Consider the following 24,071-nt stretch of genomic DNA (forward strand, 5'->3'; position numbering starts at 1 on the left):
ACTTCTCCATTCTTAGATGTCCTTGATTTTATCCTTCAGGTAATATTTTCCATCAGCAAAACTGTAAAGGCCATAATTCAGCAAGTACCATGAGCAACAGCAGGCATGACCTAAAGGCATTCAGAGTCATGAAGGGAAAAAAAATCCTCTAAATATGGGAACTTAGGGGACAAGAAACGGGGATGAAGGAAAAGGTAAGTCCCTTTAAGCACCCTATCCTAGACAGTTAGGCCAACACACTTCCTCACCATCTGTCCAGGTTGTCTGCTCCGAGGGGTATCCAGGTTATTTTGATAAAACTTGTCCTCAAAGCTGTTGTGCTACGCTTAGTCTCAGTTTTCATAAAGTGCTGAGAAATACCTCTTTACCTAGTACTGATAACTTAGTCAGCGAGTAGATATGAGATGAGAAGGAATTATATACAAGTATTTTAAGGTATGGTATATACCAAGCAAGTCTGGAACACAGAGAAGGGAAAGTGAGGCAGAGGAACAGATGAGTACATGTTTACGAAGTACGGTGGAACGGAGGAGTGCTGGGCCTGGGAGATCTGAGGTGTCTTTGTAAGACTTGCGGTTTTCCTATGCCCTTTTTAGCTGAGACCCTGAGAACCAGTAGGGGTCTCGCAGGCAGAGAAGCAGCAGAGGTTAAAGCTCGTATACAGACCCTGAGGTATGCGGGAGCTCATTGTGTCTGCTTCCCCTCCAGGACGGTAGCCACGGCCATGTGCGGTTACTGAAATTTAAGTGAAGGACAGTTGAATAAAAATTTAAAAACAGTGCCTCAATTACACTAGGCAGATCTCACTAGCCAACATGCGGCTTCTGGCTGCCGTGTGGGACAGCAGAGATCCAGAAAATTCCATGGTGGCCGGAAGGGCTCCTGGGCACCGAGGAATGTGCAGGTGGGGGAGCATTGCTGGGACATTCCAAGAGGAGGAGGGAGACCGAAGCAAGTGGTGGGTGACAGCTATGTGAAATTGTCATGTGTGGGAGTTTCTGTTTCATCCTCCCAAATATTCTCTGCAGGTTTTGGCATCTCAGGTTACAAATCTGCATTTCTCTTTGGCCCAGACACTCGGTGAGACCGTATGACTGTGTACTTTAGGGCTCACAGAGGACTTTTCTGACATAGGATCCATGACGATTGAAGTACACCCCTTACAAACCTGTTACCCTGCCGGTGTTGATCAGTTTCACACAAGGTCATGTAGCAGGACCTTCCAATCTGAAACTGAAGGCCTTGCTGATCTCCAGTAGACACGCTAAGGGGAAAGGTGAAAACACTACAGTGAGTGGAATGCCGGAGAGGCCTTTATCCTGGGCTTTAAATAGGAGCTTCTTGTTTTATCTACACTTTATAATAATGCAAAGAAATTATGAAAATGTCATAAATTTGAGTTTTTCTTCTCTGATATGCCACTCTTGGAGGAATGCAAGAGAAAGATCAGTCCCATGGCATTGGTGGTGGGTAGTGATTTCTCAGTTCTTTCAAAAACAGCCCTTGCTTTGTATAATGAAGTTGCACTCATTGTCTGGTCCTTGGTCCAGATGTTCTGTTCTTTCTGTTACAGCTAGTTAGGACACCGGGGAGCACACAGCTTGGTAGGGAGGAAGAGCTTGCAAATTTATTGTCTATTCTCTTACACTTTCTTTGTGAAGGATTATCATTTGTTATCTTATATAAAAGTCTGCTCTCTGATGACAGGTTCAGCTAGGATAATAAAACGCTGAGGATAAAATTCAAATGCCTATGTGGAGATCCAAATGCATTTTCATTTTTCTGGACCACAGATAGTTTTCATGAAACATTCAGTTCACCTTGACATTAGAATTATAAACAGGTTTTTAAATGTTTAAGTTGCTGGCTTTTCTTATTGCAGAAGACAACTAGATATTGTTAATAATAACAACCGGTAATAATTTTTATCATTTGTTAAGTGTCTAGAAGATTCCGAGCATTGTGTGTTATTATTCATTAACGCTTATTCTCACACACACACAAAACTGCAAAGCAGATATAATTACTTCCATTTTGCTGGTGAGGAAACTAGAGCTCTGGAGAGATTAGAAGAATAGACCACAGTCCTCTATCCATCCAGGAGGACCCTGGGCAGCCGTGAAATGCAGTGTCTGGTGAGTATCAGGTGAATATCTGAGAGCTCAGGAAGATATTTACTCTCTGTTGTGAAATGAAGGAAGCAGGTACCAAATGCTAAATCAGCGTGGCCCTATCTGTGCTCCATACACGCACAGACACGCAACACTCCTACGAAAAGATGTGGAAAGAGACCCCAACCAGAGTAGTGCCTGGGATACGGAGTGCCTCCTGCCTCCTCGCTCACCTGATTGTACCTGCGGTTTCAGGGCGTGAAGGAGCTGTGCTCACTGCTGCTCAGCCAGTCCCTGCTGCTCCCAGCCCTGAAACTTCTCCTCGAGAGCCGGGATGAGCACCTTCATGCCGTGGCACTGGAGCACGTCACCGCCGTTGGCCAGGTATTCCAGGGGGACTGACTCTCGTGTGTGTTTCCGAGAAATGTATTTGCATTGTCGTTCTCATAATTAATATCCATGGTTCATCTCAGACCATTTTCTCTGCAGTGTCCTCTGAGCACATTAACTCTTTCTGTTTTGTCTAAGAAGTAAATGTGTATTTTATAAATATGTACTGAACTCTTCCCATGACCCAGACTCCGTGTTTATGTGCTGAGAATACAAATCCGAATAAGGAAGCAGTTTCTCTAGAGAAGCAGCCTATTAGACCCTTTAGGGAAACGTCACAGCCGTCAAGGACCAGTGGACACGTCCTCGCCACTTGAAATCTGGATCAAGGGAATTTGTCGTGGCGGGCAGGCTTCTGTGCCTGGACTTAGGTGTTTGGTTACGTACTAATTAATGGTGAGACGGTGGCTACAAGTTACGTTTACTGGAGCCATCTGAAGTCTCAAGCTCTTTATTTCCTCTGGCAAACTAAAGTGCCATTGAAGCAGTGTCTTGGCTTGAGGAATGACGTACTAAAGTCGAGGCCTGAGATTTCTCCCTCAAGGCTGGTTGTCTTGTTACCGTGATTAAGGAAGAAACTTGTTCTTGCCTTTTAAAATTTTACACTTTGGGAATAGATAGCTCAGGGTTGTGTTTTAATGAATTTGTGTTGTATGAATGTGTTGTATGTATTACTGAAACCCTTCTGTAGGGAGACCATTCTTTCATTTGAAGTTTTTTGAGTGTGTACACACACACCACACACACACAATTTTAGGTGTGTGGGTATACTCATGCATGTGAGTTTTTCACAGAAATGTAAGGCGATGTTTTCCAGGGACCAGAGAGGGGAGGAGAATTCTAGAGCGGAAGATACAGACTTGCTAAACGAGACAGTGAAGAGATTTAATAACAACGGATACCGAAAGTTAGGTATATGGTTACAGAACACGGACCGTAATTGCATTTGGAAATGGTCATAATGAACAAAATGAGAAAAATCTAATGCGTTTATTCATTGAGATGTATTTCTGAATTCTGTTAAGATTTTGGGACTAGCCTTCATTATCACTGAAGACTGGTCAGAACAGGGCTTCTCTGGAGACTAGATGGAAATAGAGAGAGCAGGGGACCTGTGTGTGTGCTGGGAGAGCAGGGGACCTGTGTGCTGGTAGCCCGCCCGTCCATCCGTGCTAACATAAACATTGCATTATGTGGGGAACTTACAAGAAGCTAAGAATTACGGTGGATTCTTTTTTCCTTAGCCTGTTTTTTTTTTTTTTTTAATTGTAAATCCAAGAAATCAGGAAGAAGGGAAAAACAGAGGAAAAGCAGACTGCATATTTTCAGTGCTTTTCCTCCTCATCACCACTGCACCCTGTATTAGTGTCGCTGCTTAAGTATTCCCACTAAATTCGCCATGGGCCTCTTCGAGAATAAAACAGTGATGTATCATACATTGCCTTTCCATATTCGTCGTGCACAGAGCTCGCAATGCAGTTCGAAATTGCATAGGCAAGTGTATCAGTTTTCATTTTAAAGATTCTTCATCTCCAGTGCATCTCATAGAACTGCAGCTAGCGCTGGGACTCCCTAACGGCTGCCCACCACCCCTCCAGACACGCCCCCCCCCCCCCCTCCCCCCCCCCCCCCCACACACGCCCCCACCCCCTCTACCCTGCCCCACCCCTACACACTCACACACACACACACACACACACACACTTTCAGAATAAGAAACCAAATGGGAACCTTGCAGCACCCAAGTCATTTTGAAGTGGTGCTGATGTACCTCTGTACCACTTTGATCTGACGTGCAGCCTTGTGCTAAAACTCTGTGGTTTTGAAATAGGCCCGCGGCCTGAGGCTGGTTTGCCTGGGGTTGTGATGACAACAGCGAGGCCTCTGCGGCCTCTAGATGCAAAGTTTCAAAGCAGAGGAGTCAGTTGCTGAGCTGAGTCACTTACCCGCCCCCAAGACCCTCACCTACGGGCCCTGGGTCGCGAGACTTAACGGTAACCTCTCCAGCTGGGGCTGGGTGTTCCCGTCAGGTAACCCGTCTGTGACCTTGAAATGTGTTCATAAAAATGCCTAGTATCGTCAGACCTGGTGCTAAAGTTTGGCAGAGTTTTCCAGTTCTTATGTATTTTTAACTTTATTTCGAGATGATTTTAACTTTGTCTTCAACTGTGGGAAACACTGCGGTGAGATCCGTTACGCCCTTCGTCCAGTTGCCAACAGCGGTGACGTCTGGCGCAGCCGCAGTGTGGCGTTCTAGCCAGGACGGGAGCAGACGGACTCAGATTCCAGTCATTTGACCCAGCCTCATTGGGGGGGGGGGGGAGTCTGTGTGCAGTATCGTCACACGGAGATTTGTGTCACCCCCACTCTGGTCAAGATACAGAACGGTTCCATCCCAGGGATCCCTCGTGCGACCCTTCAGAGCCACGGCCACCTTCTCCCTCCCCCGCCACCTCCCACCAGCAGCCTGTGGCAGCTCCTCACCTGTTCTCCACCTCTGTCACTTTGTCATCTCAAGAATGCTAGCTGTCGTTCGTCACTCTCTCCCGGCACCGTCCAAAGGTCATGTGACACTTCTCTAAGGGAAGAGTTGCAATGGGCCTTTTTGCAGGAATCCTCACCCGCCATTTTAATTTTATTTTATTTCAGTTTTTTTCTGACTAGCTGTTTTTAAATCCTATGTGGTCTTGCAGTGGAAGATATAATACATTTGTTTTCTTTTTCTTTTTTTTTTTGCTTTCTTCTTTTGTGTTTATTTTGCTATTCACTCCGTCCGTTAGGAGAGGGCCTGAGTTCACCAGTGACTTCAGTTTCCCCCTTACGATTATGGACACTAGTTCCTGTTGACATTAAAAGAAAAAGTGCCCAGTACAGGGACTCTGATAGGCAATTGCTCCTGCAAACTTGTGGGCCAAGGTGGAAAAGCTCCCCCCTTGCTCGCTGATCACATGTGTTATTCCACTGTAAGCTGTGAGATGCTGACAGCTTTGTGAGTGTTTATAGCTGCACGGATGGCGCGTGAGTGCTGGTGCCCAAGATTGTACCCACTTCACCTCCAATAGCAGTGCTTGCTTCCTTCTCAAAGCTCTTCTGAAATTTGCAGACCTCTAGTGTTGAGTGTGTAACCTCTTACAGCTCTCAGTCTCTTTCCTGAAGAAATAGAAAGTCTGTCTTAGAGATTATGTTGTTGATGAGTAATTAAAACCCTGGTGTGGTGGAGAGCTTCTTCAGCTAGCGATGGAATTACGTCCCAATAAATCTATCATAAGTTGAGAATATCATAAGTCAAAAATGCATTTAATTCACCTAGCCTGCAGAACATCGGAGCTTAGCCTCACCTACCCCACGCTCCAAACGTTTCTGTTAACCTACGGCAAAATCAGCTAACACAAAAGCCTATCTTATAATAAAGTATCGAATGTCTCACATAGTTTGTTGACTACTGTACTGAAGGTGAGAAACAGAACGGCCGTGTGGGTGCAGAAGAGGGTGGTCCGCGTATCAGATGTTCACCCTTGTGGTCGTGTGGCCGGTGGGCAGCTGTGGCTTTGCCCAGCCTCATAAGAGAGATCGCACTGCGTGTTGCTAGTCCAGGAAAAGAGCCAAAATCCAAACACAGTGATGCCTACTGAATGTGTGTTGCTTGTGCTCCTTCATAAAGTCAAAAAATCCTAAGTCGAAGTTAAGTCGGGCTGTCTGTCCATCAGCCCCGGTGAGGTGCGAACTCGCCTCCAAAACCTTACTCTAAGAAGGAGATTCCTGCTGCCGTGTTCAGATCTCTTCTCTGGAGGATTTTCCGCAGGGCGAAACTCCTCACTCATTTCATCAGAGGAAGCAGCTGTCGATCCATCAGTTCTGTAGACTGAAGAACAGTTCCAGATTTGTGCTGGCTCCTGCTCTTCACGGCTTCCTTCTCCTTAGTACTGCTCAGTGCCTTGACCCGCACCCTCCCGCCCGGGATCGGTCCTGGACTACGATGCCTAGTGAGAGCGTCATTCAGGGGTTTCAGAAGGAGGGTATATGGCCTAATCACACCTAATTAAGCATTTCTCTCTGAAGCTAATAACCACCATCTTTCTGGCACCAACTCTTTGCCAGGCATTGTAGTAGGCACAGCCTCACTTTCTCTTCTTAATAACCTTGTGAGAAGATCGCATTCTAGTTTCGCAGATGAAAACACAGAGACTCCGAGGTCACCTGGCTAGTAGGAGCCGGCGTTGAAATTGAAACGCTGGACCCAACATTCAGAGCCTGTCCTCAGCCGTGCCGTGATGGGGCACGCTGTCTTATGGTGGACGTGGGTTCTCTCTGCAGAGAAATGAAATTGCTAGAAGCATCTCGCATCATATTAGCTCTGAAAGAGATTCGGGCAGAGCTGGTCTAACAGCCTGGCCACCACAGGGCTTCCTTTTTCAAACCCGCTCAGACTCCAAGGTCAAGCGCTCTTGGGGGCCGGGAGCTCACCACGTCCCGGGGTGCCCCCACCAGTTTCTGATAACCCTCGTGGTACGAGAGCACCTGCAGATTGAAAGCTGCACTTTTGTCTTGATCGCCGCCCTGCCCGATGGAGCTGCTCGGAATAGTTGCTTCTGGGGACCATCATTCGTGTGTTTCAGTATTGGGGAGTTTCAGCCCCTTTCATCTTGCCCGGAAGGCACGGGAACCTACTGGCGATACTGACAGCGCACCCGTGTCTGGGTGGAGGGAGAGCCTCCAGGAGTCCCATCCCAGAAGCGCATCTTTACGTTAAAGATGTTATACAGAACCAAGAAGCCCTCCTTTCTTTGTCTCCTCTTTAACTCTATCCCGGTTTCCAACCACTTCCTCCTCAGTGAGAGTCTCTTCCACTCTGGAGGGCTTCCTCAAACCCGCCGTCTCACACAGTTCTTAGCTGGGTACCTCTGGGGACGGGCAGCTCACTCCCTGTAGGTCAATCTGTTCGATTTCTAGGCCGCATGGATAGTGAACAGCCTGGTACTGGGTGTAGGGGTGAGGATTTTTGTGAAGATCAAGTAAAATAACATCTTATGTTCAAAGGAATTACGGGGAGAGTCACATGTGAAACAATTAATTGCACAGGAAATGAAAGTAGGAAGGAGGTAGGTACAGAGTGTGGAACCAGCCAAACTCGGGGCCCTCCATGCAGCATTTGCTGTGGTCATAGAGGTGAGCAAGCTTGGCATTTCAAGATTCTCTCCTATTGCTAGAGCCTAAGTTAGGTGATTTGTCCTCGTTTTGGTTTCAGAAGAGGCGTACTGTGAAATTCCATGCTGGGAGGGGGGCTAGTGCTTCTGTGGAAGTGGGAGTCCGAATATCATTCAGACAAACAGAGACAGAAGAAACCCTGTGGGCACTTTTCTTACCCAAGTATACAGTTGTGCTGCCCTTTTATTTCTCTGCGCTTGTAGTTGGTATTTAATAACCTTTATTAGTAGCACTATATGTAAACCTGAGACAAATATCCTGTCCTCAAGTAAACAGTGAAATAATATTAAATAATCTTCTTTAAAATAATTGGAATGAGGCCCTGCATATTTTATGCTAGTGGAATTTCAGCTTACCTCATTATTATAATCACTCTGCGTTTGGTATAGATCCATAAAAATCAAAGATTTTAATTCAGAGAAGGTTCATTACCTGTTGTGGAAACCGGAATTAAGCAGATAACATTTTCATGACTTGGAAGACAGTAGCACTTTGTGCTTTAATAGATTTCTTTCCCAAGATCTTCAAAGTTTATTTATTCTCAAAAATTAATTACAGAAGAAATAATCAGAGATCGAGATGGGAAGCATTACCCATTTTATGATACGTGTACACCTTCCCCTTCTAGAACATGCTTCATGCCTTGTTTGACTGTAGTAACTTCGGCCCTCTACTGAACTTGAACTCTGCACCAGGCATTGTGCTGGGCACTTAAAAGCGTACGTTATCACAGCCCCTAGACACTGTCTGTTTTTCAGATGTGGAATCTGAGAGATTGTCCTTAACAAGGTCACACAGCTGTTCAGCAAAGAAACCAAGACTAGAAATTGGTCTCTAGCCCAAAGTCTGTCTACTCTTCCCAAGACCAGACTGTCACTCGAATTCAAAAGTTATTCGATCAGAGGAATTAGATCAACTAATCCTCCCGGACTTGTTTCATATTTATTTCCAACATCCAACTGAGTCCAGAAATGACAGAACATATTTTTTTCCTCAAGCTGGGAAAGCACCAGTCAAGCAAATGTCAGGGACTAGTGGTTTTCCACAGACAAATACTGAAGTAAGTCTTGATCAATTCAAAATTTACATATTTTTAAAAATAAGAAAAAAATGTGTATATATATCAGATCCTTTGAGGAATTGTAACTTTTGAGCTTTAAAGCAATAGAAAAAAATCATAAAGGAACAGTTCTTTTCCTGACAATGTAAAAATGTAAAACTTCTATAAAACAACAAATAATCCAAACAGAATTGCAAACAGTTTAGAATGTTCATTATAACTAAAATCAGGGTTAACATTATACAAAGAACCCTTCCACGTGGGAAAGAGTGATGTCGCAACTCTAGTAAAGGAGCGAAGGGTTTGATGCTTCCCACAATAAAAAACAAAAATGATAGGAAAGAGTGTGGGGGGAAACAGTCCTTGCAAATAAACATTCAAATTAAAGTATCCTTGATGTATCATTATGCATCTCCCAAATTAGCAAAATAATTTTGTTTTCAAAATAATAACTGCCAAAGCTGAGACGTTTACAGTGAGACTGACACACTCCTCCTTGGATGCTCCCCGTGTAAACCGGACAGTTGGCTTAACTATGGCTGCACCCCCATTCATGTCCCTGCCCAAAAGGTTTCAGGTCCTCTTTCCTGTGTGTTAGTGTGTGTGGGCTGCGGTAACAAAGCCCCACAGACTGGGCAACTCAAGTCACAGAAGTTTATTGTCGCACAGTTCTGGAGGCCAGAGTCCAGGGTCAGGATGTCAGCAGGATTGAATTCTCCTGAGGCCTCGCTCCTTGGCTTGCAGATGGCCACCTTCGCCCTGAGTCCTCAGGGGTGCCCCTCAGGGGTGTGTGTGTGTGTCCTCTCCTCTCGATGAGGACACCAGTCAGACTAGATTAGATCTGCCCATGTGACTCATTTAACCTAATTGTCTCTATAAAGGCTCTTTCTGCAAGTGAAGTCACGTTCTCAGGTCCTGGGGGTTAGGACCCAACATAGCGATGGGGGAGGGGCACAGTTTGTCCTGGAACACCCTGGTTATGCCTTTCTGGTAAGTTATCCTATGGGAGTGATTCCAAGAAAGCACATACAGAAAAAAATTCATTGATAGTACTTCAGTAATACCAAACATTTAAAAACAGCTAAAATATTCCAAGCAGGAGAAGTTAAATAAATGTTATCTATATCAGTAGACAATTTTGTAGCCATTACAATTTTTAATACTAAAAACTATGTAAAAGCAATAAAAAATTTTTTAACATTAATAAGCTAGACTACAAATATTGTATGATTGTGAAAACATCTCTGTGCACATGGAGAATTACTGGAGAAGAAAGGAGGAAAACGTCATTTTCTGGTGGTCCACATATAGACAATTTGTTTTTTTAAACTATTTCTCCTTTTAAAGTTTTGTATTTATTTGACAGAGACAGAGATCACAAGTAGGCAGAGAGGCAGGCAGAGAGAGATGGGGAAGCAGGCTCCCTGCTGAGCAGAGAGCCCGACGCGGGGCTTGATCCCAGGACCCTGGGATCATGACCTGAGCTGAAGGCAGAGGCTTATTAACCCACTGAGCCACCCAGGTGCCCCCTAATACTACTTTTTTATTTTTAAATTCCAAAAAGGAAAACAAAGTAGGTTAGGGGTAATGGGTGGTAAGACAGCATCAGACTTTTAGGCCTTAAGTTAGAATTTTGGTCAAAAACAAGAATGGGGAAAAGTTGAGGCTTAAAAAATTACTGTGGCAACTCCGCAGTGGGACAGTCATGCCCAGGAAGGCTTGGGGGGCTCCAGGCACTCTGCTCCGCTGACGACCCAGCTGGCCTTGGCTCCCCCAAGGCAGAAGGCCTGGCAAGTGGAGAGAAGCAATTTTGGCTCTTGATGCCCTCAGGCCATTCTTCTCTTCTCTGACCCTCAGGCTCCTTTTCTTTAAGATGCAGTTGTTGGAAGGAGTTTTCACAAAAGCCATCTTTCTTTCTGTAGTCTCTCATTCCCTATTTTGTCCCAAATGTGCACAGAATAAGTATTTTCCTTGTATGTGACGATTACAAAATACACTCTGGCCATTCTGTATCTTTTGCAAAGAGCTGGAAACCAAGTAGAAGGTCAGAGAAAGGAAATAAGGTCAGCTACTTCCGTTCTCTCAGCACCTGATGGCAAGACACTGAGCCAGAATTTCTACCCTCGTCCTTGGCCTGGCCGCTGCCCCAGCTCAGTGCAGGTCGGCAGTCTCAGACTCGACCTTTCTTGAGGGGAACCTCTGGGTGGGCCAAAGGGGCAATTCTGTATTTGATTTCCATGACTTCTGCCTTAGGCTTCAGGGAGTACCTGGAGAACTTTCAGAGAGTGGACGCCCACCTGTCCCTGCCCGCCTGCCGCGGACTCCCACCTGCCAGCACACGACAGCTCTCTGGAAGGTCGGGGGCGCATCCAGCCAAAAACCGGTTCTAAGGAAGCCGTTGCACTGGAGAAAAGCGGACAGAGACGGGAGTGAGAGGGCCCGTAGCAGCAGGCATTGACAGAACCCCTGTCTCCTCCTCCAGCTGGAAAAATCCATCACTCCCTTCCTAGGAGACTTTCAGGCCCCCAAAGGGAGGGATCGTGCGTAAACAGAATAATAAAGGGGTCCTAGCCCTGAAGACTTGTTCAGGGCAGCAAAGAAGGTACTGCCCTGCGGTGTGTGGATGCTGAGCCTTTTATCTGTACATTTTATCAAACGTTTGCCAGGAGCATCCTGGCACACGTTCTGTTCCCGCCTAGAGGGATAGGTGGAGGGATTCTTTCTTGTGAAGGGAGAACAGAACAATAGCACGCACAGTAACTCAGGCGCCCCCCGTGTGTGTGTGTGTGTGTGTGTGTGTGTGCGCACATGTGCACGTGCGGGCGAGGAGGCAGCAGCGAACAAAGAAAGGACGAGAGCGGTAGAATGACTCATTCACTCGTGGATTCATCCCACACGTCTTGCCGAGCCCCTAGCATGTGGCCAGCACTGTTCTGGCCATCGGGGTTGCGGGGGTAAACAGAGAAAAGACTTTAGCTCTGAAGAGGCCGTATTCCGGAGGCGAGCAAACAGGAGGCAAGTCCGGGATGAGGGCTGCTCGTCCGGCTCACCAACTAGCAGCCCCGAGACACTCGGCGCACGACTTTGACCTCACCGGATGGGATTTTTCATCCTTCAACTGCGGTAATGTCTCAAGGGGATGTTTTAAGGTTGAGACCGAGTGCTCGCTGGCACGTGGGCAGCCGTCCGTTAGTGTAGACACGGGGATGCTGGGGGCAGCACCCACATGGGGTCAAGATTCTTGTCTGCTAGCTGTGAAGCAGGAGGTGGAGGGAAGCTGGAAGGCGAGAAGAGACACGGAACCCCTCAGCAGCCTCCGGCAGGGAGTGTTGAAAGCACCCGTGTCCCTTGCAGCGGAAAAGCTGGTCCTTCATACCACCTTCCTGTCCTACCATCCAGTCTCTGAAAACAAAAGCGAACGAGAGCTCCTAAGTTGAGTTCAGCCGAAGCGTCTTCCTGAGCCCAAGTGGCTGAGACGCGTGTGCTCCGGCTGACAAGAGTGAGAGGCCCAGGCTTGGCGGAGACTCTGCTGTTCCAGAATCCAGCTCAACGCGGATTCTCTGCAGGGATCGTGTTCTTGTCCCGTTCTTGCGCGGTTTACAGAAATGTGACCGTGTTCACGAATGCAGGTTCGTTCGGCCATGGAGCACGTGTTGATTAAACTGGATGCTGGACCGGAGGAGGACCAAACCTCCGTGCCCTCCAGAAGCCCCCAGTCTGGCGGGGGAGACGCGTGTACGGATGACGACGGAGGGTACAAGAGCCACGGAGTGTGGAGGAAGGAGGAGTCAGAGGTTTGGGGAGAGACTTAGGGAGAATGTCATCCCGAAGGGGTGGGGGCCTTGGGGCCGACGTTTCTGTTGGTTTTAAAGGATCACCAGGTTGCAGAAAAGATGGATGCTCTCTGACAGTGGGTCGTAATTCCTGTTCCCAGAGTGGCTTTTGTTTTCATTCTTGAAGCCGGTGGACACAGTTGACCTCCTTGTCATGGAACACGCGGGAAGACCACGCTGTGTTCAATTATATAATATAGCTGGTCTACAGGTTAGGTAATTGGCTTTGAAATGCCACATTAGAGGTTCCTACAACCAAAACTACTAACAGCGCGCAGTGACATTAAGAAGAACCGTCATGAAGCTGGTTTGTGACACCCCGGTGTCAATGAGGGGCTCGGGGTTTTGGGTGTGACAAATGTTGACTTCATTTCTTACAAAGAATATGGACAATAATATTAAATAGAAACGCGTAGGCTACGTGTCACAGCCACGGAGAACCACACAGAGACCAAGCCGTAAAACGAGGGAGCAAACACAGGATAGCCAAGCTGAAAACAAGCCCCATGACATTGGTCTCCAAAGCGATATAACAATGTCTTAAAGGGCTGCCTGGTGGCTCAGTGAGTTGAGCTTCCAACTCTTGATTTCAGCTCAGGCCATGATCTCAGGGTCATGAGATCGAGCTCTACACTGGGCTCCAGGCTCAGCGTAGAGTCTGCTTGTAGGCTCTCCCTCTTCCCGCTCGTGGGCTTGCACACATGAGTGCTCTGTCTCTCTCCAAAATACATAAATCTTTTTTTAAAAAAATCTTAAAAAGGTAAGTCAGGTACTAAGCTTTCTAGAGGCTTAAGCAAGAGTAGCCTACAGCCCTCCTGTCCGTTACCCTCTTTACATCAGCGGCGTCGACGGATGTATTTTCTCAGCGGAGTAGAAGAAAGGTCTTCCTGTTCTGGAGGGAAGGTTTTTCACGTGGGTCTACGGACAGGGGAGGTTTGGGCTTCCAGGACCTGGACCGTGGTGAAGCTCCAGGGACACGGTCCCTGCCGCGGCGGGGAGCCCGGGCTCTGAAGTCGAGGCTGACCCACACGCAGCTCCTGTGCTGGCCTCCTGACGGCCACGACGTGACATGCAGTCCTCACCCCTCATGTCCCTCACCTGGGACGGCTCAGGCCGAGTGGGGAGCAGTCGGGGGAGTGAGGCGGGCGCACTCGGCCGCGGGGGACGGCAGATGCTCCGCAGCCCGTAACCCGGGCCGAGAGGGTGAGGCTGGTGGGTGGACGGGCCGAGTGGAGCGGGCGGCGGAGGGGAGGGCGTGTGTGACGAGTCGGCTGGCGAGGACAAATTGAGGTGTCGCTCATGTTGTGCCCGTCTCCTTTCCTAAAGGTGAACGACTCGAACTGTGACCCAGAGCTCCTGTCCCTGCTCCTGGACGCCGGGCTGCTGGCGAAGTGCGTCTCCACTGCCTTCTACCCGCACGTCGTCCGGCACCTCCTGGCCAGCCCGCGGCCAGGGCCCTGGGACGCGGAGGGGCTGGCCGGACACCTGCGGGACGCCGGCCACGTGGCCGAAGCGGGGTCGCTCCTTCTGGCCGTGAGGGGGACGCACCGGGCTCTGCGGACCTTCAGCGCGGCGCTGAGCGCGGGGCAGCACTGGGTGTGAGCCCGGCCCGGGCCTGCGTGGCCGCGGCTCCTCAGCCGCCCCGCGGGAAGGAGCCCCCGAGCCGACGGCCGTCCCACAGGTGTCGTGGGAACCTGTCGACCGTCCTCAGCGCTTCCGACAAACCGCAAATAAAGCTGTACCTAAGCGGCGAGCGGCCTTCTCGCTTGTCCTTTCTCGTTGGCGACCGGTTAACCTACTTTCTCGCTGACTCAGAGACCTGACCCTTCCTCCTTATTTTGAGCTGCCTTTTCTGGTAGAACCCAGGGAATCAGGACATTTCGGATGTGCTGGTGGCGGGGGCTGCCTTTGAAGGGGAGAGTGTGTGTGGAGCGGGCAGTGGCCGGAGTGGATGTCCTCGGACAGAGGAAGGCCGTGTCGGGTTAGGGACGCAGTTCGGCTCTGGGGACTCCGGCACTCTGAACCGTCGTCAGTCAGTGGAAAATGAGGGTTGTGCTGTTTGTGTCACCGTTGTTACGTGAGGTTGTGTGGGAGAGTCTCTGTGAGATGCAGCGTGTCACGTCCTCCCCGCTCACCAGGGTTGCAGTCCGTGAGTCGTGATTGTGAGGCCACAGCCAGATCCCTGGGAGCACCTGAGGCGCCTACTGAATTGGGGTCCCCGCACGTATCAACACCACATACTAAGGTTAGCAAAGTTGCGCATCTGGAATCTGGATAACCGGGGCGGGGAGGGGGGAGCTAACAGCGCCGCTGTGGGCTCTAACCCTCGGGGGGGGGGTCACATGGAAGGAGTGTCCCCTGCGTGGGGGCAGAAGGACTGCGATGCGTGACTCACTGGCAGTTGCTCCCACGGCGGACGAGGGTGCCTGAAGGTGGAGGCTCAGAATGGAAGTTCTGGGCTTCGCTCTCGTGAGAGCCTCACCAGATTCAAGCCACAGCAGCGGTCTGGGCGGCAGCTGGCGGGCCCACCCTCTACGAATAATGTTGCTTTACCTCACAGTCCATGCCACCGTCTTCATCACTGACTTTGCCTCCTTTCTACTCCTATGGGTGTAGCCACAGAGTGCTTGAACAAAAAAAAAAAAAAAAAAAAAAAAAAAAAGTTTTCATCATCTTTGGTCAAGATTTAGCAGCTACATTGCCCAGCATCTGCCTTCTGACCCGTTGTCTACTCCTGGACTGAGTTCCTTGTCCAAACCTTTGGTAGCACCTAGAATTTGGGAATAGCTTACACAAGCCTCCGAAATGTTTTTAGAGGAAGGGGGTCAATATTTTTCTCCCCAGTCAGGTAACACCTGTGTGGAGAGACCCACAAGGCCAGAAAGGCCTTCCTGGGACCCTGCGGGCACCAGTTGTACCAGACGGCACTGATTGAGCCACTCCCAGGAAGCGTGCCTACTGGTCACTTGGGTCTTCTCTAACCTTACAGCTCCCTTCCATCATTTCAGGCGACCGAAAACATACACTGAGCGGTATTCTGAGATAACGTAGTCCATTTTAATGGGATCCATCCAGAAATGTTTTTCTTCACACTGCAGAATTCTAGGCCCTAGACACTAGTATAACACCATGACTCTCTAGATAAATAAACCGAGGGCCAGAGGGTCGAAGTGACTTGCTCAAGGCCAGCGGTGAGTTGTGGGTCTCCGCTGTGCAATGCTTCTATGGAAGAGAGCCCTTCATATGAACTACGTTGCTCTGGTCGGACTCATGTCCTCACCAGAAATCAAATTTGCAAAGTTTGAGCAGTTTCTGTGGAGGAAAAAAGAAAATGAAGGAATACATTCCGGATTCGTACGAAATGCAGAAGTACTCGAGATCATTTTGGTCTTTGTGTTGGTATTTAGAATGTCGACCATAAATGTTAAAGAAATGAGATAATCTGATGCCTTTCTTACCAGAAAAAGCTCCTAACAATGATCTCAAACATGTCTCTTTGAACACAAAGCAGAATAAGAAAGGGCTGCCCTAGCCATCGCTCTCCAACCTCATAGCGTGGCTTGCCTGGACAGCGGACCCAAGGCTGGGCACGGTGGGCTTCTTACATCTGCCGGCAGCTCACCTCATCTCTCTTGAGCCTTGTGTTCTTAGGCACAGGGAGGGCCAAGACCGCCTTCCAGATGTTTGCAATTCAGCCGGGTCACGCTGTGTCGTCACTGCTGCCCAGCGTGGTCTGGGCCCTGCTGGATCCCCCGTCCACCCTGGGACTCCTCTCCCTCCTTGGTGCTAGGCCCTGCATCAGCTGAGGGAGTTCCCCACCCCAAACACAGACCCCACGCTTGGAATGCATTAACTCATGTCATCATTGATAACCTTATAAGGAAACGAGGAGCAGAGAGACTGTTGTTTGTTGGACACAAAGCGGGAGGTAACAGAACCGTGAGGCAGGGGGAAGCGGTCCGACTCCGAACCTCGGCTGCACGCTGTGTGCATTTCCGTCCTCGTGGCACCTCCTGCCGGTGCCAAGGGACCCGGGTGAAGTCCCTGGCGGACATCTGAATAGCACTACGCTCTATTTTCCATCTTTCTTTTCCACTCATGAGCTGATAATATGGCAAAGGGGCTCTAAAATGTTCTTGGAGTCTTTCCAACTGCCTGCTGGTATCCCAGCCCGTTCAAGAGCTCAGACACCGAAATGCCCAGACGTTCCCGCTTCCCACACAGTACCCAGGAGCCTTCGTTCAAACCTTCCCTGGCATTCCACGTTTCCCAAAATGTGCACATGGCTTTGACCCCCATGAATGTTCTCTGTAGACAATTTCGGCATCTAGCTAGCATACCGAGCTTGCTGAAGGGAGGATGAGTCAAGGACCCGAAGTGCTAATATCCATTTGGAAGGTCATCAGGACCCGTGGTTAATGATCGCAGCTGTGTATTAGAACCACCTGAAGAAAATTTAAAACCTACTGATGCTGAGCGCCCCCCACCCCTCAACCCCGACCAGTGAGAATTACCTAGGGGTGACGGCTGAAGTCATGGTAAACCACAGCCAGCCGGGGAACCGGACTGATGTCACTGGCTCCTTGTCTCTCAGTGGCCATGTCTGTGGCCACTTGCCTTTCACTCAGAAGCAGACGAGGAATGTGACAGGATCTAACCCGGGCCTGCCTGTCCGTCAGCCCCGCTCTGGAAGGGTCGACAGGGACTGGAGGGAGCTCTGTGCTCTCAAGTGACGGCCAACAGTTGGGACGCCGTCTCTCTTCTTAGTAACTTTAAAGTAGTTTTCAACTGGAAATGGCTTAGAACATGAGAAAATAGGAAAACAGACTCCTAGGTGTCAGGGGCTTGAAAAGAAGGAAAGGGCGCGTCTTGTATGAGCAGCCATGCTGTGGGCTCTCTCCTCACTGACCGTGGGACGCAAGAAGCAAGGCTTGGTCCCGTGGTCCCGATGGTGCTGGAGCCCGACACTGATGGTGCCAGTCCTGGAGCCGTGACGTGGGGAGCCCGCTCGGGCTGGGAGCCAGCAGGGAGCACAGCAGACTGGTGGGCGTACAACACCAACTCGGTTCCGATGGTGGTGGTGAGGGCCTGGAGTGTGAGTCTCTCCTCGCCGGGGGAGCTCTGGAAGGGTGCCTCAGGGCACAAGGGGCCGACCTCAGAGACCAAGGCCTCCACAGCAGTCGGGCAGCAAGGGAAGCCATAGGGGGTGTGACAGAGATGGCCCTGGAAGGAAGGGTTCTAGTGGCAGGCCTCACCCGCCAACGGGAAGGGCCTGGACTGGCATTTTCACTGAGCCGGAGGCAGCTCCGTCACCTGATGGAATTCAGGTCCTGACGAGCCACAGGCCTCAGTCACGCGGAGCCGGCATGGCCGAGGACGAAGCACTGGCGGAGGCTGCATCCGGGTTGGAGGGCCAGCCCGGCTGCTCTGTGACTCTGGGCAAGGTCACTTGGTGGCTCTCTGTGTCCTCATGACACCGACCTGCTGTGGTAAGGCCCGGCTTCAGCAGGGGAGGGCTCCCTGTGGGATGTCAGGACGGGGAGGGTATGTGGGAGGAGGCTGGGGGTCAGAGTGGACCACCTGCACGGGCGGGGGCAGGGAGGGGTCTCTGAGACCCCCGGGGCCCTCCCTAAGTTCCCGTGCTGCTCTTGGGCACCTCGAGGGTCACGCACCCCCACTAGGCCTGAGCTGGGCTGAAGGCAGAGCTGTCAGGAGGCTCGCAATGCTGTCATTCTGGGAGGAGCGAGGCGCCACTTTGTCTACAAAGCAGGACCCTCAACGGGGCGTCCCGGTGTCTGAGGCACGGGGCTGGGGCTGAGCCACACAGATCTGTCGCCCCTCCGGCTCCCGCAGCCGGTGGTCCAGGCGCAGGGGTGAGGCCGCCCTGTCCCAGGGACAGAAGCGCAGCACAAATGGCTCCTTTCTCTCTGCCTCTTCCGGGCTGTGAAGGCCTCCAGTGCTGCGTCTTCGGCGCTGCCTGTGGCTCCCGGCGCTCACCCTCCGATGCCGCTTCCCCCGCCTCCCTTCTTCGGGTGAGCCCTGCTGTTCACCGCTTCTTCCCCGGAGCCGGACAAGGCCTCTCCGGTCCTTTGATGAACTCGCCTGTAGCCCATTCTTTACGCCTCCTTTGTTTTCGCTACAGGAGCGTTGCTCTTTGCTACTACAAGCAATAAAATAACACAAGGAACAATGCAGCGAGCACCTGTGTGGGTGCGGGGTCTCTGCTATGCCTTAGCGCTCAGCCCCGACCTGCTCCGGAGCAAGTAGGTGCTGATCCCCGGGGATGTTCGAGAAGCGCGGTGGGAGGGGTTAAGGGCCTCGCCCGGGGTTGCCCTGTCAGGGAGGGTCGGGAGCAACACCCCCCTCACACCCCGGGTCTGATTCCGAAGCCCAGCGCTGGTGTGAGTCCACACTGCTTGAGAATTCCGGCTTCCCGGGCCCTGCGGGTCGTATCAGCGGCCACGCGCTCTGATTCGGGGGGCGACCGCAGCCAGAGGGTCTCCTTGTGTGGAAGGGATGACCTGACCTGTTGGGCAGCTGCTCGTGTTCACGTCTTAGCAAAGTGGAAGCTTTTCTCCTCCTGCCCGAGAGAAGGATTTAGAGAAAAGGCCTTGTTCTGGGGGACCCCACACAGTTGGTAGAAAAGACCTCAGAGTAGATGGGATACGACTGGTCTCTTTGTGGGGGAGGAGGAAATCAGCCTTGTGGAGGGGAGGGATCCCTGGGGGTGGGGGGGTCCTCCAGTGCTGCATCCCAGCCACCCCCGTGTCCAGACCCCTTGCTCAGGGCCCTTGACAGGTGGTTTGGGCTCCGCCAGGGGGTGTCTCACACAGCGGCTTGTCCCCAGAGCCGCAGCAGCAGCCGTTTGCAAGTCCCACTGTTGGTCCCGGGCAGGGGTGCCTCCTGAGCCCGCCGCTGTGTTCCCCAGGGATGCCGGGCATCTCTGTGTCCGGGGGCCCCGGTGGTGAGGCTCGCGGGAGGGCCGCTGAGCCCTGCTGGCCTCCCACATCCTTTTCTGCCCGTGGGGGGGTCAGGTGCCTGTGTGCTCCCTGACGTGGCCCTTGGCTACAGCAGGTGCGGGGGCTCCACCCACCTGGGTCCCAGGCTAACCTACCCAGTGCCCTGCCCTCCCCTACCTCTACTCCAGGGCCCCCCCAACAACCACCAGATCCCGCTCTCTAAAAGCCATGAGCGGGTCTTGTCTTCAGCCCCCATTCCCCAGGCTCCGCAAGCCCAGCTCCTGAGCACGGTCATCAAAGCCTTTTACTCGGTGCCTCCTTTGGTGACTGTTTTTTCTGTAACGTGCCTGCAAGTTATCCTCACAGCAAAGATGCTGGACATCATCATTCTGAAATGCATTCTAGAGAGTGTAGTGAGCCTCACGCCCAAACAGTAGCCCCAAATCACAGAGCTGGGGGGGATGGAACGGAGATGAACCCGGTGTTCTGTGAGGCTCAGACTCCTACTTAGCCCCATGTCCTGAGTAGCAGAAGCAGTGTGTGTGCCTAGATTTGGTAAAAAACAAAATAAATCACATACCCTAAGGTTTACCATCTTTTTAAAAAATTTTATTTAATTATTTGACAGAGGGAGAGAGAGATCACAAGTAGGCAGAGAGGCAGGCGGGGGTGGGGAAGCAGACTCCCTGCTGAGCAGAGAGCCCAATATGGGGCTCGATCCCAGAACCCTGAGATCATGACCTGAGCTGAAGGCAGAGGCTTTAACCCACTGAGCCATCCAGGTGCCCTAAAGTTTACCGTCTTGACCATCTCCAAGTACAGTTCAGTAATGTCAAATATACTCACGTTACTGTACAACCAATCTCCGGAATGTTCTCCTCTTGCAAAACATTCCGTTTCCATTAGACAAGTCCCCTTTCCCCGGTCCCCAGCCGACAGCCACCATTCCCCTTTCTGTCTCGTAGATCTGATTATTCTAGGAACTCCATGGGAGCAGCTTCATACAGGATTTACCTCTTAGTGACCGGCTGCCTTCGCTCAGCATGATATCCTCAGGGCTCCTCTACATGGTAGCACATTTCAGAACGTCCCTCCTTGTTCCGGCCGAGCGCTCTCCCGCTGCGTGTCGGTGCGGACGGTGAGCCCAGCGAGCCCGCCGGAGGGTCAGCGGGGAGGAATGAGCCATGAGTGGTCAGTGTCCGAACATCTTGTTCACAATCTTCTTCTAGTCTAGACCATAAGGTCGGTCTATGGCCCATGTCTGGAGCGGGGAACCATCCTGGGCTCTGGCTGGCATACGCCCCAGGCGATCACGGATAAACCCCGGGAGGAGAGCTCACTGGCGCACGGGCAGAGCCTCAGCGGGGGAGTCCCCGCGGTCAATGGATCCTGGGAGCACAAGCCTACGTTGTTAAACATAGACTTGGGTTAAAGGTTGCAGACGTGGGTTAAAGCCTCCCTTGAAAAGGTGGCCTCTGACCTGCAGACCCATGCCCAGCGGCAGGGGCAAAGGAGGGAGAGAGGGGGCGGGGCGGGGCGGGCTCCCAGGGAGGGCAGGATCCTAGACCCCAGGGTCTACCTCCATCACGGTAAGAAAGAACCACTCCTAGAAGAATCGTTTTAAAACATGAAAGGTGGTTTTTGGTCTTGTTTTCAAATCAGAAATGATATTATACTGGATTTATACAATATACAATTTCAACATGGAATGGTCTTAATAATTTTCTTCTTTGATCCAAATTGAAGAGCTGAATTAATAATTCTCCTAATATAGAAGCTTCTTTTACTTGCCTCTTTTCAAATTCTTTGCCTTTCTCCCATGAGATCTAGGGGATGATTGTGAATCATTTGTTTGCTCTATGCCTGGATGCAACCACAGTATTTGAGGTGAAAGTCTTACTTTATTTTTCATAATGGATGAGACTGGCTTGTAATGTTTGTGCACGTATGTACCCTCTGTATCAAGGTCTGAGGTTTTAGATGAACTAAATCTAGCTTTTTAAACTGAGACGTACTGGGACGCCTGGGTGGCTCAGTCGGTTAAGCGGCTGCCTTCGGCTCAGGTCATGATCCCCGTGTCCTGGGATCGAGTCCCACGTAGGGCTCCCTGCACGTCAGGGAGGCTGCTTCTGCCTCTCTGCCTGCCCGTGTGCTCTCTCTCTGACAAATAAATAAAAAAAAAATCTTAAAAAAAATAAACCGAGAAGTACTTTTAATGCTTTAAAAATCACTGACCTTGCACAATTATTAACCATATCTTGAAAGTTTGAAAGAACTAACTCGAAACCATTTAGACTTAGTATCTTTTACGGAGTTAATTCTGGCATTTTCAGGTTTGTCTTATGGTAATCTGGTCAGGCTGTCCACTCCTTGACTCAGTTGGGGAGTAATTAGTATTTTTCTCAGAAGCCCTCCATTTCTTGAGATTAAAGATCAGAGCATAAAGTAATAAAATGAATTCCTCTTCATGTCTGTATTTTTTATTGCATACAATTGATCATTTCTAATTTTGTGTGTTAGGACTTCCTCCTTCTCTTCTTTGATTGGGCAAACTGAAGTGTGGTCAGGCGTTTTGGGCCGTTGAAAGGTCACATCTTTCAGGTTTCGATTATCACGTTCGCATTCCTATTCATTTCCGATATCCCACGATTGCTGTTAAAGTTGTTTCGATGTTGTGTCTGTGACCTCCATAGACATCTGTCCTTCCCTTCTAGTTTCTGGCATTTTCCCCACTGTCTGAGAGCGCCTCCCGACCTCAGTGAGCGGCTTCTTCACCTCCAGCATTCGGTGCTTATCTCCCCTTTCAAGGGCCCAGCGAGGTTCTGCCAAGGTCCGCCACCACCTCCTGGGAGACCACACTGATTTCCTGGAGGATGAGGGATGGAGAGTCAGTGTTTACTACGTTCCCTCAATCCGGTCCCATCTGCTCTGTATCTAGCTGCTAATCCTCTACGTCTGGGACAGGTGGATGGTCTTGCCTGGGTTGAGTCCGGGGAGAGGATCCCCCCCGCTTGGTTATCCCTTATTGATTGTAGTACGTGCGTACAGCCTGCCAGAGCTCCCCTTTGCTGGAACTCGACGCAACATCTCCCGTTCCTACAGCTCTGGGAGGAAGGGGTTGTTACAGGTGAGGGAACTGAGGCACGGGAAGGTTGAGTCACCCTGCTGTGAGTACACCTGCTACGCCTAAATCTAACTCCTCCTTCTCCAGAGGTCGTGAAGTCGTGATGTCGCCGGTATTGTTTGTGGGATGTGGAAAGTCATCCCCCAGCCTGGTGTCCTCCTTCCTTGTGCCGGATGCCCCTTCTGAACCTCTTCTGGGGGCAGGAAAGGCCTTCAGGTCCCAAGAGCAGGAAACGAGGTTCTCTAGGCAGAAGGGTGCAGTGACAGTCGCTGCTCCAAGTGGAGGTCACCCCGCTGTAGAGGGCATGGGGGAAGGGAGCAATGTGGATGCTCTTAACAGAGCACAACTCAGAGCAGTGGGGCCGGGGGAGCGATTCTTTACTCTCATAACCAACCGCAGAAGGGTCGGGAGGCGGCAGACCTCTGGGAACACTGGGTCTAGGAGCTCAGACACCGACAAGAGTCCCTCTTACTCTTTACCGACCAACGTGAGTTTCCCTGCCTGCTGAACTATCTGCTGCTTTTCCACACGGCAGGGCTCACTGGCCACCTGGAGCCCTGGGTGGGCTTCATCTCAATGGCTGGGCCACCCAGAGGAAGGGAAGACTTCCGAGCCCCCTTCCACCAGCAGGTAGATCCCGGGAACAGTCTCTGGTGGAGTCAGAGCAGCAGCGAGGCAGGAGAGGGGCTGGGGGCTGGGGCCTGGTGGTGCCCCTATTTGAAATCTCCTTTGGATGGCGGCAGGGAATGGGCATCTGCGGGCCCAGAGAGGGAGGGTGGGAGACCTGCATGGCAGAGACGCGATTTCCCCAAGCCCGGAGGTTTGCAGCCTGGCGGAGCAGGAAGAGCGGATTCGGGAAGCCGTCCTCCCTGTGCCATTTCCTAGCTGTGCGACCCCAGGCGAGGGCCTTTGTGTCTGCTGCGAGCACTAGGAGGCCCCTGTCACCCGGTGACCTTTCTTACATTTAGACTTTCGGAAAGGGAGAGGAAAGCAACCCGAACCCCTTGGCCTTGTCATTCCTTTCAGGAACACCTGCAGGAGTTGCCATGGCAACGGGATCCTCAGCCTCGCTCTTCTCTGCCCCCCGGGCTTATTAGCTTCTGCTGTCTGTCAACTGCGGGGCTGCGATTGGCGGGGCCTGGAAAGCTGCCCGGGAGAGGGTAATTGCTGGGTAAGGTCAGCATTCTTGGTCCTGGAAGAAGCTTGGAGATGTTCTGTTCCCAGAGATCAGGGTCCTCGGAATCAACTTGCAGGATGACCTGGCAAAGGTGGGGAGCAGCAAGGTCCCCGGGGTCTCTTGGCTATTTGTGGGTGCAGGTCCGACCGCCTGGGGTACAGAGAGGTCAGAGCTCTGGACTCGGGCAGCATTACTCCCGCCCCTCCTGTCAT

General features: G+C 51.0%; 1 protein-coding gene across 2 annotated transcripts in view; it reads left to right on the forward strand.

The window, feature by feature from the left end:
• Nucleotides 1-14,338, forward strand: part of LOC111154100 (neuroblastoma amplified sequence) — a 333,307-nt gene extending 318,969 nt beyond the window's left edge. For both annotated transcript variants that reach the window (XM_022513484.1, XM_022513482.1), the window contains exons 51-52: nt 2,367-2,495; nt 13,926-14,338. In XM_022513484.1, coding sequence (XP_022369192.1) covers nt 2,367-2,495; nt 13,926-14,201 — 405 coding nt within the window. In that variant the 3' untranslated portion in view covers nt 14,202-14,338. The remainder of the gene's footprint in view (nt 1-2,366; nt 2,496-13,925) is intronic.
• Nucleotides 14,339-24,071: the final 9,733 nt, after the last annotated feature.

This window comes from Enhydra lutris, unplaced genomic scaffold, assembly GCF_002288905.1.
Source record: "Enhydra lutris kenyoni isolate GAN:26980312 unplaced genomic scaffold, ASM228890v2 scaffoldscaffold35, whole genome shotgun sequence".
Classification (NCBI taxonomy): domain Eukaryota; kingdom Metazoa; phylum Chordata; class Mammalia; order Carnivora; family Mustelidae; genus Enhydra; species Enhydra lutris.